General features: G+C 36.3%; 1 protein-coding gene across 5 annotated transcripts in view; it reads right to left on the reverse strand.

Moving 5' to 3' along the window:
* The window catches only part of LOC132099113 (rab-3A-interacting protein-like), a 63647-nt gene extending 47604 nt beyond the window's left edge, over positions 1 to 16043 (reverse strand). For 3 of the 5 annotated variants that reach the window (XM_059505563.1, XM_059505564.1, XM_059505561.1), the window contains exons 1-3: positions 15758 to 16041; positions 6358 to 6462; positions 3311 to 3581 (exon numbers count right to left, since the gene is read on the reverse strand). In XM_059505563.1, the coding sequence (XP_059361546.1) occupies positions 3311 to 3573 (263 nt within the window). In that variant the 5' untranslated portion in view covers positions 3574 to 3581; positions 6358 to 6462; positions 15758 to 16041. Of the gene's footprint in view, positions 1 to 3310; positions 3582 to 6357; positions 6463 to 15757 lie in introns of all 5 variants that reach the window. The other 2 variants (XM_059505565.1, XM_059505562.1) reach the window with 2 other exon arrangements.
* Between the last annotated feature and the right edge of the window lie 3754 nt (positions 16044 to 19797).

The raw sequence follows: 19797 nt of genomic DNA on the forward strand, positions 1-19797 counted from the left end.
TTTCCATAAAAAGTAAAAGATGTCCATTTTGATTTAATGGTGGCTTCAACTCCAAAAGCAGGCTATACATTATATAGTAATATTTGATTTGCTGTTCAGTTATTACTGGTTCTCAGTTATTCATATTTTTTTTTTATTTGAATGCTAGTATATCAAGTCAAGTCAAGTCACCTTTATTTATAAAGTGCTTTAAACAAAATACATTGCGTCAAAGCAACTGAACAACATTCATTAGGAAAACAGTGTCAATAATGCAAAAATGATAGTTAAAGGCAGTTCATCATTGGATTCAGTTATGTCATCTCTGTTCAGTTAAATAGTGTCTGTGCATTTATTTGCAATCAAGTCAACGATATCGCTGTAGATGAAGTGTCCCCAACTAAGCAAGCCAGAGGCGACAGCGGCAAGGAACCGAAACTCCATCGGTGACAGAATGGAGAAAAAAACCTTGGGAGAAACCAGGCTCAGTTGGGGGGCCAGTTCTCCTCTGACCAGAAGAAACCAGTAGTTCAATTCCAGGCAATTCCAGGTTGCCAAATACAGTGGGACAGGAAATGGGACAGGGACAGTTTTGGCGTCACTCTTTTTCAATGTGACATTCACTCGGCCGTCACTTATGTCGTTCCAAATCTATAAGACCTAACTTTCTTCTCCAACATAAAAGCATTATGAAGATTACTGATCATGACTGCCATTGTATGGAGGAAAAAAACAGACATTTCTAAAAATATCTTCTTTTGTGTTAGTTATCGACTAAGTATGCAAAGTTTGTGAAATTAAATGTTTATTAGACATTCAAAGATTTGTTTATATGATTTAAATGTGTATTTGCTGAAAGCTGACACTAAAGGAGAACGTATAATAATGTTTGCTTCTCTATTACTAGTACTATAAAAGCAATTGTTATAATACTTTTTTGTATACCTTTTAATTCCTTAGTTTAACAGTCTAGACTAATTACTATTCTATCCGTATAAGACAGAACTGTTAAATGGTGACAGCAAACAATGAAGAGGGAGAATATGAGCGCTGTGTGCCCAGGCGCCAGGGTTGGGAATCGAAAATTGATTCCAATTACAGAATCGGATACTTAAAGGGTTAGGTCACCAAAAAATTTAAATTACTCACCCTCATGTTATCCTAGGTGTATATTACTTTCTTTTTTCAGACGAATCCAGACAGAGTTATATTAAAAATTGTCTTTGATCTTTCAAGCTGTTTAATGGCACTCAATGGGTGTTGCATGCATCAGTCCAAAAGAAGTTAAATATAAAGTGCCCATCCATTAAAAATAAGTGTCTCATATGGCTCCGTGGGGTGAACAAAGGCATCCTGTATTGAACTGATGTGTTTTGGTAAGAAAAATATCCATATTAAAAATGTAACAATCACTTTAATGTAGTTTGCGCCAACAGTTGTACACGGGAGCAGCTCCGGGCGGATAACGTATGAGGTATGATGAGGCGTGTGAGACACTTTCTTCATTTTTTTTATCATAGGTGTGATCGACAAAGGACAAAAAAGCAGGAAACTATACGGTGCACTTACCCCCTACCCCCCCCCCTCCCAACACACGCACACAGTGAAATAATTTATATAGTATAATAATAAATTAAAAAAAAATATTGTACTTGTTTTTTGTTTAAATGAATTTATAAATTAAATAATTAAAAAAGGGAAGAAAAATTTAAATACACATCTAAATTAAATGATTGAACAAAAAACATCATAAAAGGAGTAATGTGGGAAATATGCTTCAAAGACTGGGCAAAATAGGGATGAAATCCAAAAAATCTGTCAATAACTTGCTGCTGACGTGCACGAATATAGCCATTTATTGGGCATTTCTTGTCCTCCCAGATGTTTTGTTTTTCCTGTATTTCTATGGTGTCCTTTACATCTATTAAAAATAACATCTTTATTTGCCTCTATATTTTTGAAAGGTATCTTTTCTTGTGTTTTTGTTCAGCCATTTTGTCAGTGCTTTATTATAGACTTCTATGATTGCTAATTCACAACAGAAGGCGATTATTAGGTTGAGCGTTCAGAATACGATTCCATAGGTTATATTTCAGCACGAATTTCGCGGATGGATAGCGACTCTTAAGTAGCACGTAGAACGCGTTCATGTCAAGTAAAGTTTTTGTGAAAAGCGCGTGGAATTGCGGCGAGCGTTTATAACCTTGCACTTTGAGAGCGCTCTTCAGAGCTAAGATACATCATTATCGGGAAACTCGACCCAGATCAGATTTAAGCATTCATTAAAGTGAATCGGTTCAAAGGAGTCATTAGTTCTCAAATCGGACGAGTCATTAGTGGACAGATATGCTCATATGCTCCGCGCATATAACGTTTTATATATATATATATTTAGGTCGCACAGATTAAATTTCAGGAGCATATGCGACAAAAATGTTGGCCTTGTAGAAGCTGCTAAACTTTCTAGGTAGAAGTAAGCAATAACCAACATGGCGTTACTTTGCTAAGTTAGCCCAGAAGGGTTTAACATTAATGTTATGGAATCATGACAAAAGTGATCAATTGATTGGTCAAATTTTACTAGACCTGCATATAAAAATGAAAGACAATATATTGGATTTGCTTACATGAATCACCCATGTTCACGGTCTTCGTCAGTCAACTGAAGCTGTTCACGTGAGTAGATGGTTGGGTGTGTGGCATTCAGAACGGTGCGCGTACACTTTGAACTTCAATCGTGACAAATTATTGGACTACTTGTGGAGTGACCCGACGACATGATTCAAAGGCACAAAAAACGTTGACAGCGGTGAGCGATCATTATGTTTACCAATACCCGACCCATCACAACCGCCTACACCCCGATCACACCCCCCCCCCCCAACCCCGCACTTTTTTTTTTTTTCTTGATTAACGAGAGCATCATTTTAAGGTCGGAAGCCTGAGTGGCATTAAACAGCTTGAAAGATCAAAGACCATTTTTTATTTAAGTCATATACACCTAGGGTGACTTGAGAGTGAGCAGTGAGTTTTTGGGTGAACTAACCCTTTAAGGTCAGGATTCGGATACTTTTTGCAAATTTAAAATTTAGATTCTGCCTATCGATTCCTGTGTGTGCACCTTTTTTTTCCATATTGATGAAATTCAAATGATACTCAACCCAAGCAGGTGCTGCCATTCTTAGTGCTGTTAAAATGAAGTCCTGCCTCAAACACACTGGTCAAACAAAAACTGATGCAATATTGGAAAATGCCAAATTGTTGCATTGGCGACTAGTGTAGACACTGTTTTGCCTGGTTCACCTGCTGCCCCATGTTCCAGGAGTCTTACCTGCCATTGAGAGTGTCCTCTGTGCCCAGGTGTCGGGGGGCTGAGTACACAGGCTGGGTGGGCAGCTGGTCGGCTCTGAGAGCATTGGCTGCATTCTGGCCAGAAGTCAGAGAGTGTGTGCGGTACAGTGTACTTGGGGGAGCGTTGTGCTTTGGTGGACTCGGGTCGATAACGCCATGAAGATCTGGGGTGGTGGGTGACGCCAGGTTCACCTCATGGAAACCTTCGAGCGGTTCACTGGCCATCGCCCCAAATATCTTCATACAGTACTCTGTGCAAACAACAGGATTGGTAGTTAAATTACAAGAGCAAATAAAAGTGAAATACAATTTCTATGATCAAAACCATCGGATTAGGATGGGCAAAATTCACTGATCTAAATATGACTGGATCGCTCATTGCATTCTAAACTGACAACAGGCAGTGAAGCCACCGGAAGTGTTCGAGCCGCTTACTATTCCCAACCGGCAGAGAGCACCATTAAGTCACAGGCAAACCGATGGCCTAAAATAACCCGATTTGAAGCAAATCAGTCAAACGGGATTAGGTTTTATGTTCTGTGTATGTAAATACATTTTTACTTTAGATATTATCTGCAATGTTTAGGGTCTTTTTGGGCAGGATAAGCGATATACTTAAACCGTTTAGGTGGTTGTGTCTACTGTGCACTACTGACACAGGTAACTGATCCAACACAAAATATAGCCTAATTCTTTATGTACGTAATTATTTAGGAAATTATTAAACATGAAGGTATTAGTATCAGAGATTGATTTGAATATACAATGAATAATACAATAGCCTCTGTTACTATACTGCTCTATACTGAAATGAAAAGCTTCATGTCTGTACTGTAATCAGTTATTTCTCTGAATAAATTATGGTGTACATATTTTTTTATGTCCTGATTGAGCAACATCTGTTTCTCCAAGATCGCACAAATATGTTTTATAGCATTACCGTTTCCATGTAAAATGTTGTATGCTAAATTAATAATTAATTTAACCACCATTTAAATCATTGCCTGCTTCAAAATTAATGGTGTTAAAAAAATCATTGTCGAAACATTTGCAGTTAAAGCCTACTGTATGTAGGGCTGTGACGGTTGCCGTGACAACCGCGTCACCGCGGTGGTCGGTTGCTACCGCGGTTGTCTACTGCCACCGGCGGTAGTGCACGTGACGTCACAAACATAATACAAAGTTTTGTATATAAGTGTAATAACTGTAATAGTTGCAAATTCTAAGTCTATGGTAATTAACAAATTACCTCAAACACAGCGTTTCCTTTAGATTGGCAGATTTGAGCGCGGGAAAATACAGTTTATACATTCAACAAATTAATTTAGTGTTGGGCGATGGATCTTGTTGGGAAAGCAAATACCACCTCACCGATCTAAATAAAAGATGGTAACAAGAAATATGGCAACAATTCCTATTTCAAAGAGAGCACGTGCAGATGAGGAGTTACTGAGCTTGCTTGGTGGCGGAAAAGTAAACCAGACGCAACAACCACGTTGCGACAGGTTTAGTCTGTCTAGTGTCTATACAGGACATATGAACTCTGTGTCAGTAGCCTACATCACAGACCGGATGGGGATTTATCATGTCGTGTTGTGCTGCATCCAGTGTAGCATCACTGATTATAATGAGTATTTTCTCATGTTGCGTCGCTCGCGTCCGTTAGGGTGTATTTAACTTTCTTATTTAGGCTACTTTCTTGTAGCCTAAATAAACATTATTTCTTTGATATTTATTTTAGTGTTTTGCCGGCAGCGTTCACTGACAGAAGTGCTCAAATAAACACTAACTGACGAGTTAAATAGGATGTGTTAGATGAGTGAGACAGTGCTGGGCTGATTTCTAGACGTGCATATAAATATATCCTGTATATAATATATATAAAATATATCACATGCATGCACAGTTTAAGTCAGCTTTAATCACCTTTTTTGGAAATTCCATGAATTAACTGACCACGACACTGCTTGCACATAGTTTATTTCACAGTTTGATATGAAAGGATACGCACAAAGGAAGCGCGCACCGCCTTTGAGCACAGGACCGTCTGCGCTCGCTTAACTTGCACCTGATAATAAAGTGAAGTGGAGCGCGTGTCTGAAACGTTTCCTGTTCAGTCATTCTGCGAGTCTGCGACTGAATAAATTCACTTCTTGTCTTGAGAAAAAGTGACAGAAGCAGCAGTTGTGAGTGGGTGGCCATCCCCGCCCCTACGTAAAATAATTTGAATAAGTTAAACTGGGAAAAAATTATCGCCTTGGTTAACGAGCAACTTTTGACACTAATTTATATATAATTTTTTTTTTTTTTTTCAAACACCGCGCCACCGGCGGTTGTTGGTCCATGACTACCGCGGTGGTAAAAATCAGCCACCGTCACAGCCCTAACTGTATGAATACAAACACTATAACAAAATTATATAAACCATGAATAACTGTACAAGGTGAATAAAGTTATGTGTATACAAAGCATAAATCTTTCTTCAGATTTCAGAATGAGCAATTGGTCATTTCATATATATATATATATATATATATATATATATATATATATATATATATATATATAAGCTAAGTAGCTAACTAGCCCTGAATGATTATGTTTGTTTAATATAATGGTACACTTTACAATAAGGTTTCACGTAAACTAAAATTGAATAATAGTTAACATGAACTAGAAATTTATAATATTTCTACACCATTTATTGATATTGGTTGATGTTAATCTCAAAATTTACTAAAACATTTTTACGGTCAAAATACGTGTTTGTTAACAATAGTTAATGCACTTTGAACTTTTTAAATAATTAATATGTACAAAGGTTTAAAAATGCTGTAAAAAATACATTGCTAAATGTTACTATAAGTTTGTTTAACAGATGAGACATTATTGTAAAGTGTTACCAATATAATAATTGTGTTCAATGTCTGTTGTACAAAGCATTACACAGAATGACATGAACATCAGCAAAATATAATATTAAGAAATAATAACCCGTAAGGACACATTGGGGAAATGTGAACATACCATTGTGATGAAGTGATGTTTAAAGCTTTAGAACACAAGTCAGCAAGAAGAGCAGAACAAACTTTTCTCTGCATAAACCACGTCTGATTCCTGAATTGTCTTCACCTACAGACACACAAAACAAAACAAGAATTCAAGCTACAGGTGAATGACAGCAGAATTATAAGCAAAATGAAAAAATTACACTGAACAGTCACATTTAAAGGGATTGTTCACCCCAAATTTTTAATTCATCATGTACTCATCTTCATGTTGTTTCAAACCCATAAGACTTTTGTTCATCTTGAAACCAGATTTTTCAATGAAACCAGATTTCTGTCTCTCCACTGAAAGGGCTTTTCACACTGTGCTTTAAGGTCCTTTCACACTGGACGCGATTTTGACGCGCGAATTATGGTTTTATTTTTTGATCAGCTGTTTGTGTAATGAGTGCCTTTACACCGAACGCGAATGTGCTGAGGCGAAAAAACTACTTTTATTTTTTTCGCTTCGATGTCGATTTTTTTTTACTTTTGAGGCGACAAAAAGGCTTCAGCCAATCACATACAAGGAAACAAAGGTGACGTCACAGCAAAAATGACGGATCTTCTGATTACTTGTGTGTGTGTTCTATGGGCTGATGTTTTTAAGAGGACAGCTCACCTTAAGCAGACTGCCAGACGCTGCTCCGGATCAATTGGTTCCCTGAAGTTTGTGGTTTGTCTCTCGTCAGATGCAGTGCCACTATCTGAAGGAGCTCCTCGAATTGTCCCACAGACATCCGAAAGTAAGTGCGGAACCGGCCATGATAAAGTTTTAGCTCCTGTACAAGATTGGCATACTCCCCTTCAGACTCTCTGTTCTTTAGGACTGGGTGCACCCAAAACCTTCTTTTCTGTCTTTTAAAGAAAATGAAAAGCTCGTCTTCACTGGATGATGATGTTGAAGTGTCCATTTTCTCAACTGTCGGCGCAAAAGTTTTGGAATGTTGAAGCTCTCTGAACGTCACAGACATCGCAAATTCGCGTCGCGGCTGATGTGAATGGTTTTGACGCGAACTATTCACACGCGAACTATTCGCTTTTTCGTTTCGCTTTTTCGTTACGCATCCGGTGTGAAAGGGCCTTTACTCCTAGTTATTGTCATTATAAACTGCACTTTTAACCCTGGAACCCAGGGTCAACCTTTTATTATACAGGGAGATTCAGTTTACCTTATTTGATGATCTCTTTGTATGTGAGTTGATGAATGTTTATTCAGTATATGAATAAAAGCCTAAATGAAAACTGTTCATCATTTTTAGTGATTGTATCTCTTCAAAAGAATTGGACTAAACAGCTAAAATCATGTGGATTATTTGTACAATGTCTTTGTGAAATTTTGGAGGAACTGGTTTTTAGTGGAGGGACAGAGATCTCATTTAAAATATCTTCATTTATGTTTCAAAGATATGTCTTATTGATTTGGAACAACATGAAGATGAGTAAATAATGAAAGAATCAAAATTTAGAGTTTTTCACTTCTGAACATTCATTCACAGATTTGCCTGAACTAGAGACCTCCTTACTGAAGTGAAAGTGTTGACTGGTGTCACTATCTCGCGAACGTGCCGGTGGATCTCCACCAAATTTGGAGATCCCTTCAGCTCAAGGAGCCTGCTCGAACGCCGCTCCCCGTGCATCAGTGGCCCCCAGGGAACGTTAGATCGGTTGGTACCAGAGCACGAATTTAACCACCCGTAACTCCTGAACCCAGGGGGCTATCGACACAGGGTAGGTCTCATTCGAAAGAGGGCTTCTAGATGCTCTGTTGGACAAACTAAGTAATTACACCATTTCAATCATTTTATCTGTATCACAAGTTCTGTAAAAAAAAAAAAAATGTATCTGCAGCATATTTGCCGATACCGATATATCATGTCATATTGGCCGATTAGTGTTGTCATGGTACCAAAAGATACCAGTGAAAATCCACGGTTCTCAGAACAAATTTTGGTACCAAAGCAAAAAACACGAAAACATGCTAATTAAGAAATTTGACTTTACTTTCATTTAATCCAAACTTGTACATATTTCATTTAAAAGGGCTTTTAATTTTTAAGCAAAGAATAACAACGCATTTAGCTTAAAAATAAAATAAAATAAAAATAAAAAAAGCCCAGAACTGCTTTTCTGACTGATATCACACATTGTTATCCATTTGTACATTCTCTAGCATGCATATTTTAGATTCACAATTAATTTAAATTCCTCTGGTTTGTAAAAATGGTAAATATTTTTTTTTTACCCTAATGAAAGTTATAGGAGAAAAAAAAGAAACTTCACTCTAATGCTCATTATTTTAGTGTTAGCCATGCTTATGTTAGCGATTAACTACACTAATAACAGCGTTCATTTCAATCTGACATTCAAATTAAAATATTTAATAATATTCATAACAGAACAGACTCACACTATATTTGTGGTGGCATGTATATGCAAATTCATTCTCTGCCAGTAGGAGGCGCTTTTCCCCCCAGTAACTAATTTTCAGAAGACCGTCGGTTTTCTTCAGAAATACAGTGATATAAAAAATACAGTGATATAAAAAATACAGTGATATAAAAACACCCGCACCAGGTTTTGACTTTGACTCGTGCATTGCTAATGTTTATTCAACAAAGTCAAAGCCTTGCTGAAAATCTATTTGTGGCAGTTAGTTTGGATATTGTGGCAGACCACCACAAATAAATAAATGTATGGGAAACATGCTTCAACACTTTAATTTGATCTGGGTGTCTGTCTTTTAAAGTGCTTTGTTAGTTTGATGTTTCCTCCTTTTGATGTTGCCACGTCTCAGTGCTTTTATGAAGAGAACGCATCTACACACTTTTCGGGTAGCCCATCATGAACCGGGTTGACCGGGTCCTTAAAAAAAAACCTAGTACCGTAAGATTTTCTCTTTTTTTGTACAGACTTGGTACTGAAGAACCGGGTCTTTTACTAACACTACGGCCGATAATATCTGCAAAACGATATATCAGTTGGGATCTATTAAAATCAACTGAAAGAGTGTGGGTTGAACACTTCTTGATGCTTCTCCATGTAAGGTCAGTAAAGTTGTAAAGGTCTAAGACCATAAGAAACATCAATTAATTCCAGTATGTCAAAATGTTTCACTAATCATGTACATCATGAATGCATCAGCTCAGAGTTTAAATAAGTGCATAAGCATATAAACTCTGGGAATGTATTGTATTCATGAACACTGTCATAAACTGAACAGATATCTGATAGGCTGGAGCTGCTCACTCATCAAATATTGAGCTCTGCTGCTGCTGGAAATGGTCCGGCCTATCTACACAATCTTTTACTTTCACCGGTGGACAATCACTAGTTATCTGTAGCATGAGTGTTTAGAACCTCTCGAGTGGATCACATGTTGGTCCATGAACAATAACAGCCTTCATCATAGACTTCTGTAAGATGTAAGGGTGGGCTTAAGTACTTGAGTACAACAGTAATCGATTATAAAAAGAAACACAATTACATGACTGGATTCTTTTTACAATTTTTAAAACACTTCACATCAATTAAAATCGGAAAAAGTTCCATAAAGGCCTAATTTGTAACATAGTAATTGGACATTGTATAAAAATATAATTATAATTCATTTAGATATGATTTAATATTATTTGCTTAAAGTTATCTTGGGTTGGATGAGAAATAACCCCAAAAGATGAAGAGTGATTAACTTCATTCTTTTGTCTCCATACATAAAGATACATTTGCATAGATGGGCAAACATAATTGCCAGACTTTGTAAATGTGGCCAAATACATTTGCATTAAACACTCAGTTTGCACTTAAATTTAAATAAATGTATAAATTTAAATTAATAGGTTATTTACAAAATGAGCCTACAATAGAAGAAATAAGACCATTTAATGAAAGTAAAGGTCCATGTTTAATAAAATTGTCAATGAAAATGTTAAAGTCCAGGTCTCATGACATGGATTATTTCCTTTTCTTTAAATGCTTTTTAATGTTTCCTTAGGTGTACTTATATTGTTAGCATGATTTTTACATTTAAAATTTAGAAATAAAAAGCATTTTTCTTAGGGATGCACCGGTTGACTGGCCATAAATCGGAACTGGACGGTTTTTGCTTAAAATACACGATCGGCAATCGGACGGTTTTTGGTCTTTTTTTTCGGGCGATTTTTCCGGAAGTGCGCCCGCGTGCACATACTACATTGTAATCATTCGCTATCACGTAATTGGTGTGGAAGTATTTCGAAATCTGTGCACAGGAAACGGGCAGCCGTTCAGCAATGGAAGTGCAGAGCTTCATGTCTGAGGCACAGATAGCGGGAAGCAAACAGCCGCTGGTGTACTGGCGCTCAAATAAGAGCCTTTCCCTGTAGAGCGTACAGTACCTCTCCCTACACAAGCGGAGACAGTGAAGGGATTTTCAGCTCAACTTCTCGCGTGTTGGATGAGAAACGAAACCGACTAAACTGCGACAAAACTGAAATGCTTTTTTTTTTTTTTTTTTTTTAATTAGAACTTGCAAACACGTTTGAAAAGCCAGAAGTAAACGTCAGTTCTATATTGGATTATTACTTTTCTTTTACTTAAAAATACATACATCTTAAAAATACTCAAAAAAAAAGTGTTTCATTCATCCAATGAAAAAATTTTAGGGTAATGATTCACATCTATATTTTTAACTTGAGCAATTGTTATTTATTTTACATTGGCTCAAGTAAAAAAATATAGAAGTGAATCATTACCCTATTTTTTTTTTTAATTGAACGAATGAAACACTTTGCATATTTGTTTTATTCGCACCAACATTATTTGATTTTAACATTTTGGAATAATTTATTTATAGAGCATACTTTTTTTATTCTCACTGGTAAAGCTTTTTTTTTTTTTTTTTTTTTTTTAACCAAATTTTAAAACTAAAACAAATAATGAATGCTGATTAAGAAACATCTTATTGAATGTGTGTTGATTGTGTTGTTTGGACTGTAGAACTATGCAGTTGTTGCCTTTAATTTCACATGGTTACAGTTAATCTTTTAATTTAAGGCCAGTTCTCTGTAGTTTCAACACAATTCAAATACAAAAGCTAAATGCTGATGTCTGTATCATCTATGTTTGTATTGAATTTACGCTATTTACTGTGCAGTTACTGCCGTTAATTTCAGATGGTTACGGTTATTGTTTTCAATAGCCAAAAGCCAGTTTGGCCTATTAAATACCAAATAAACATCTTGTTTATGCAAACATTCCTTCTTTCTTGTTTGTTGCTTAAAAAAATAAATAAATCGGAAATCGGTATCGGAATCGGCCAGTTTCTTGTAAAAAATCGGTATCGGCCATGAAAAATCATGATCGTGCATCCCTAATTTTTATATCCTGATATTACCCCTATGGCTTGAATGCTCTGTTTGAAGGGGCGTGTCTGCTGTGAGACTCCGAGGAAACGACAACTGTTGTGATTGGCTGACATCTTTGCATTCGAAATGCGTATTACATGTGGAACCCCTCTCAAATATATATATATATATTTTTACTATTACAGCTGTCAAGATTAACGAATCGTGGAAGTGTTGATTATATAATTATTTTTTCGATCTTTTCCCATCACATGAAAGGCTGCAGTGATGAGCATTGAGTAAACAGAGTCTGTTTATCGCGTGAATGCAGTGATCTCGTCATTATTGCAACACGTTTTCTCTCACAAAATGCTTTCACTACAACTAACAGCAAACACATGAATACACCACATGAATACAGTAAGAGCTTGGTTGTGCAGCATAACAGCGTCATTCATTGTAACGGTAGTTTGGGCAAGTGTGCAGATATACTCGCGATGTGTGTCGGCTCCGATAAAAAAGGGAGCGTTCTTTGATCGCTCTCTGTAGTTAAATCACAATTTAAATAACAGATTTGTTTCATGCTACTAAGAGAAACAACGTGAAGTTGATCGTTTAGTCACTGGCTTGATTCACTGATGCATAAACAGTATTAAAAGATTTAGAAAGAAAGTCTGTGTGAACTTGAATGATTAGCTACACATCAGAAATCACTGATCACAGATCAGGCATTAATGAACACTGTTACTCACTGTTTGTGGCGGTGCTGTCGAATCCATATCATAAAATTCTGTTTGTAACTCCTTTGCTTTACATTTCTCCTTATAACGTTACAATGAGGAGATTCAAGATCAGCCCGGTTGAGCTTCCGTTTTCTCAAAGGCAGAGAAAGATAGCAAAATCTCGATTTACACCGATTAAAATTTCTAGAAACTTGGGGGCCATATACAGGCTAGGGGAAACTCATATTAATGTTAAAAAACCTCAGAAAGTGAAATTTTCATGTCATGGGACCTTTAAGTGAAATTAGAAAAAAAAAATTGTTGTTCAGTTTAGTTTAATACATACAATATTATTTTCATTCCAATGTCACAAATAATATAATAAAAAAATAAAGTTTTACTGGGTTTTATATGATTCTTTGATTATTTTGTAGTGTTGGTTTGGTGAAGTGAGTTAAAAACAAACAACAAACTGATGAAACGTATAAACAAGGCTGTACATTTCTTTTTAGAAGCAAAATGTGCTCCTATAAAAAAATAAATGAAAAAATAAATAAAAAAAACGAGATGCATCTTCTGGTCAATGAAAGAAATTAGCCTTCCCATGAGGCAATGTTTGATTCCTTTGCAGGCCTTTTTAACCTTTGTAAAGGGGTTTTCATAACCTTATTAAATATATTTTACATTTAATTACATTTTATTTTAGATTTATAAAAATATTTATTAACAAAATTTCACATTAAACAAATTCAATTATAGAATAAGATCAAGAAGAATAAGTTATCACTCAAAAGAATCAGTTGCAGAAATGCAAGAAATAAAATAATTTCTTGATTTTTTTTTTTCAAGAACTGAACCTAGGAACTTCTTACACTTCTTACCACAAGTAATTTCTTCACTTTTTTCTTAAGATTTTTATGAATCTGACTCCTGATGAGCTAAATGTAGTCAAAGTCATCAGATAAAAGTCAGTTAGTAGCCTCCCTCTCCATTGACTTTCCTCAGTTCTTCTGGTGCTGTCACATGTAGCAACCGTGAATCATGCACAATTCTTACTAACAGGGTTAAAAAACTAACAGTTTATGTATTGTCATGGGGAGACATATGACTAACCAGAGTCATATGAACACAATCACCTACATCTAGCTGCACAATACAGGAGTTTTCACTCCATAAGACAGACACAGACAGTGTTGAGTGCTGAGACTAAACTAAACTATGCTGTTGTCTGTAGACATGTGTGTGCAGCTCAGCACGTTGTTAATGTTGGTCACTGTGTTCATTTGGTTTATGTGTCTGTTGAAAAAAAAATATATCAAATTATTTACACTGAAACTTGTGTACAGGATTCTTTTCATGCCAGACAGGAAGAAAACACATAGAAGCCATATAAAGGCAAAAATCAACAGCATTTAGATTACCCAAAATGCCCTAGGAAACTTACAGAAGCATACTGGCAACACTCTAGCCACCACATGCTTAAATACCACATAGCAAAGTATTAAAAACAGAATAGTCAGTTGTATGCACTGTATAATTAGGCTTGATCCTGGATTTGAATCTTTTATTAAGAGGCGTTTAATACACTGAAATGAAACTACCTGGACAAAACCAAAACCTCTAATCTAAAAGCAGAAACCAAAGAAAAAGTAACATTTAAGTTGGTCTTAAAAAATAAATGAGTTAATAAACGACTGTAATATCTATTACATTTATTATCTATTACGTTAATATACAAAAATAATAATTTTCTTCAAATAATGTGACTTCACAATAAATTAAACAGTCCAACGATATGTATTATGTAATACTGATTTTACGCAAACTTTTAAATGGATTTTATACAAGCATGCCCATACAAAATATGATGTCTGTACAACTATATAATATTCATTTTCACCATGATATACTAATATTGCTAGTGTTCAGTAAGACATGCTCATAATTTGTCTAGATTTATCTCATCACACATCAGTTCAGGTTAGCATCATCATTTTATTCATCTCAATCTTTCTTTACATTTTTTATTCTTTTCTGTTATCTGCAGTTTCTGCTCACATGTTGACCCTTTTTTTTTTTTTTTTTTTTTGTGGTCCATATTTTCCTGCTTCGGGTTTATGTCAAACACGGTAGTCTAGCATAAAGGAAAACAACGGAAAATCAAAATGTAAAAAATCTAAGAGCAAAACATATTCTGTGCTACTGTCCCCTTAAGCTACAAACTGTCTGACACTTTAAGCTTAGCACGCTAAATACAAATACAATATAAAAATCTATGTAAACTGGTTAACAATTGGACAAAGGGTACTTGACAATCACAACCCATCACTATACTGGCCACTATTTACATTTACTTATTTGGAAGACAATATCCAGTGCAACTTACAGTGACATTGCGAGGACCGCTATTAGAAGGGGAGGAGTTCCCACAGCGATTCTCACAATGTAGAGTGAACGCTCAATAGGGAGCTGCATTAAACATGGATAGTATGGAGCTGTAATGAAATGTAAGACGTGTTTGATTCTATGCTGGCACATGAACTTCCTCACAAATAACCTAGCTTTGATAAGGAAAAATCTCCCAGGAACAGGTTCTGCAGATCTGTCTAAAGGTTTCCACCATTAGGATCTGCTGTGTTATCTTGTTTATTCTTGGACTAAATTTTAATTTAGAACAAATAACCCCTTATAGCTACATTGGTTTAGCCTTCTATGGGAGATGCGGTAGAAGACACACTTATAACACTACAGTAGATTGTAGCAGGTGCACAATGACTCCACTGTCACCAGGACATGGATCAGGTATCAGCCTGACCTGAAGGCATTCGACCCCCACATGCTGTTTACTACATAGGGCTCATTGTTTTAAGACAGGACGCAGTAAGGGGCTGGGAAAATTCCCTCAACAGCTCCCTATAGCAGATACTGCTAGTACACTACAGTAGTAGTGCAAGTATAATGCATGCAGACTGTCATAATGTAATATAGAGCAGAAGCGCAGGATCCAGAACCAACTCCATATTATTATAAAAACACACCTGCTATGTTTATACGTGCATGTTTGCATAGAGGTGGATGAAGGCCTGAAAACAAACTGCCATGTTTTATATTTATACTTTCAACAACCCTGAGGAGGAATACTTTGTTACCAGAGTAACGTTACTGCAAGTGTGATCCACACCACGTAATAGATATTAACTTCTTATGAATAATGCATCAAAGCCTCATTAACATAATGACATAACACGTTCGTTTTGGCGTTGATGCAATAAATAAAAGCAACAATCGTTGTTAAAAGCGCAAGATGACTGTCTAATAGTGTAAGTTCACTTACATGTCCTGGAGATATTGTGCGTCTGTCATGTATCCCGCTCCTTCTTCAATTAAATACACGAATATAATTAATATTAATACATTAACGCTTGCACGATCACAGTTTTCCTCTCACAACCCATGCTTTTCTCGTCATAAACTAGTCTTCTGTTAACGACAGTAACCAGGGCCAGACAAAGACACAACGGAGCCACCGGCTGCTAACGTTAACATCCCGCGTCATGATTGTGCTGTTGAAAAAATACAATTCCTACTATTGCGACGGTTTCCCTCATGACTATTAAATAGGTCACGCTGACGTTTCGCTGGTAGTTTCATAGGTCTTCCAGGCATGTAACATGATTAATATTCATAAGATAACAGTATTCGTCAGCTAGAAAAGGGACCACCTACCAAGGCCTCCCTTTCAGCCAATCCAATGAGTGCCCATTGATCGCCCATGACGGTAACTAATTAATATTTCAGAAGCCAAGCACGTTCGCCATACGGCGCTGATCCACTTGTCCGATATGGCAAGCCAAAAGGGTCAGAACTACGCTATAGATGAATCGCGTTTACAGCCAAACGCCGTAAAATACGGCGTTTTAAACCGTTTTTGTGCCGCGAAATACGCCGTTGTGATTACAAACGCCGTAAAAAACGTGCGAAAATGTGTCAATGACGCTGTATTTGACGGCGTTTTGGTGTCCATGAAAAACGCCGTTTTTTACACCGTTAATGTTGCCATAGGACGGCGTAAAAAACGCCATTTTGGTTGCACAGAGCGTGCGTCATTCACGGCGTTTTGCTAATAGTATAATGAGCCACGCCCACTGATTCCCGCAGCCAGTATGTTTAAACTGTTTTCACCCAATCAATGGTAACTTAAAACAGACCAGACTAATTGATCACAGATCATTCTAGCCAAATGAATTAATAGGATATTTAAGTACAATACCCCTTTCCTTTTTGGATATTTAATCTCTACTAACATTAAACATAAAAAATTGCACCTCTTCATCATAGTGTAATGTAGGCTTATTGCTAAGATTATGTTCAACAACTATCCTACCTTCCCCATTTTATGTATTCAACTTACCACAGAGATACCTTTTACTACTGCATTAGAAAATAAATGGACACAGCTTTGAGTAATGTTTCCAAATGAGAAAAAGCCCCTATTAAAGTGAGATAGTGTTTAATAGTTGCACATCATATTATGGAGCCTGTTGATCACCTGCTTGTTAAAGTGCCAGACTCCCACGTCACCGAGCGCTGGTTCATGTTCGGCTCTTAGCAGGTCTAGCCAGCATTTTAGCGTTGATTAAACAGTGAATAGACGTCGGGTTCCATCATGTCCATAAGCCAGTCAACATTGAATTATGTTTAGATTTTGCAAATTGGATCAAGGTTAATATTTTGACCATTGTATACCTTTTGGTGAAAGTGACATTCAGCCCGTGAATGGTGACCCATACTCAGAATTTGTGCTCTGCATTTAACCCATCCAAAATGCACACACACAGAGCAGTGAACACACACACACACTGTGAGCACACACCCAGAGCAGTGGGCAGCCATTTATGCTGCGGCGCCCGGGGAGCAGTTGGGGGTTCGATGCCTTGCTCAAGGGCACCTAAGTCGTGGTATTGAAGGTGGAGAGAGAACTGTACATGCACTCCCCCCACCCACAATTCCTGCCGGCCCGGGACTCAAACTCACAACCTTTCGATTGGGAGTCCGACTTTCTAACCATTAGGCCACGACTTCCCGCTAATGGAAATGAATGTTAATGGGTGAATAATGAATAATGAATGGGTGAATACACAACTGTACGTTCAATTAGACCTAGTTCGCATTTAGATCAACCCTGTACATTCATAAAGGTTTAAAAAAATATATATATATATATATATATAAAATGAAATAACTGGCAGCAGTGGCTTTAAAATCAACCTCAAACTACCACATGCTAATTTTTTTTTAAACAAGTTTTATTTTTGTAATATTCTGTATAAAACTGATGAATATGATCCCAAACTTTAGCTTGCAGTGTTTGTGCATGGATGGCTTGTTAAAAACCTGTAGAACAACCATCCGAATACAAAAAAAAATAAAAATCCTGCACATTTTGCACTTGTAAGACAATCCCACGTACTTAGAAACCCCTGTACTTTTTTTGACTGAAACAAGTTGCTTTTATTTTGGTGAAAAAATATGGTTTATGTGAAAACATGTTATACTTATGGGTCTCATTACAAGAGATGCGTACATTTGTGCAGTGAAAATACTGAACTGTTTGAGAATGGAACCTGCAACAGAATCCGTGGTCCAAGACCAGTCTTGATTTTTGTCGACAGCCAGAGGTGGCCCTAAATTTGACAGTCACCTTAATTCTGTACGGAAGAACCCTACCTTCTTCAAATTGTGATAAAGTGTTACAACCAACAGCCTCGTTTTTTGTGGTTATGCTTTGGGTGGTCCTTGAAAGAGTCCCAGCTCTAGGTCCTTTCTGATGCAGTCCTCTCCTCTCTCCCATGTGTGCGCTTTCTGTATGGTCCTTTACTAAATACTCAATATCAGCTCGTTAAATATCTTTAACTGAAAGCAAAACAAATCACATACAATATTTTCACTTTACAGTTCAGTAACAGTGGGGTTGGAAAAAGTGCACAAGGCTATTCATTAAACACTTAATGTATTCAGATGAAAGTTTGCAATATTAAATTATTCACAAGCAGTGTTTTAGAGCCCCCAGTTACACGGTTTTAATTAGAATCCTAACTATATAGTGTATTTTGTAAATCAAGTAAAATCAAATTTTTATTAAACCAAGTGAAATCAAAACCTATAACAATTGGTCGATGCATCCCTCCCAACTGAAGTGACAGTGAAATGTAGCAGATGAACAACTCCTTACCAATTTGCCAAGAATAAGCTAGATCTTTGATGACTCTACAAGGGGAAAGAAATGTTTACTGAAAAAGTTCTTAAAAAGTAGGATTTCATTTTATACCATTTCTTTAAACCAGTGGTTCTCAAACCTTTTATACCAACTTTAGAAAATATTTGGCTCTCCAAGTACTACCATAACGACCAACATTAAAATTTCAGCAGCATAGTTGGCCTAACTATTCAGCTACAGCTCTGCACAGTTTTATACGAGCCAGTTTTATTCCTCATAAGAATATTTATTGTTGTCAGCCACTTCAACATTGTAAATACTCAGTTTTAACATTAACACTGTACTGTTTACATACTGTTAAATAATTAAATTATAAATTCAAATGCGTTGTACCAAAAGTGAAACAAAAACTGTACTATTTAAAATGGAAACACCAAAAAACAACTTTACTCAAAAGACCAAATTAAAATGTATTAACATTAATTTGTTTAGTGATTACTCTGCGTACCACTAGAAGGAGCTAACTAACTAACGTTAGTGCTACTCGTACCACACTTTGAGAACCACTGCTTTAAACAATCTTGGTGGTATGGGGAATTTTGTCAAGGCTTATTTTCTAATGTAACCTATCGCTGGGCTAACTAGGATTAGCAATGTGTATTATTTTAAGGTGAGAAACTGCAGGCAAAAACACTGTTTTTTCAAGCACCTGTCAATTTTGAGATTTTGGGCTTTTTGGTTTTTCATAAAATGCTTTTTCAAACTAGTGCAAGGAAAACATCCAAAAGACACTGTTAAGTATTTCCTTTATAGCACTTTATCTGTTTGTGTCAATAGATTTCAATTACAATACATATTTTTAAAGGCCGTTTTCTCAAAATAAGTTTTTTCTTCAACACTGAGCCATAAATCTCAGCTTCAGTAGCACTTACACACACCAAACTTGACATTTTTATTCCGGTCTATATTCTGAAGATTTTTACAGAGGGATTTGTTCATATATATTTTCCTTGATTATATACAACATTTTATTCCCCCCAAAATTGTGAAAATATATTGTTTTCTGGCTGTTCAAAGTATTTTCTGAATTATGGAGTGACAAAAAAAGATAACCAGAATTCCCTCTGTAAAAACATTTGACTCTAATATGTCAAAAA

This window comes from Carassius carassius, chromosome 22 (assembly GCF_963082965.1).
Source record: "Carassius carassius chromosome 22, fCarCar2.1, whole genome shotgun sequence".
Classification (NCBI taxonomy): Eukaryota; Metazoa; Chordata; class Actinopteri; order Cypriniformes; family Cyprinidae; genus Carassius; species Carassius carassius.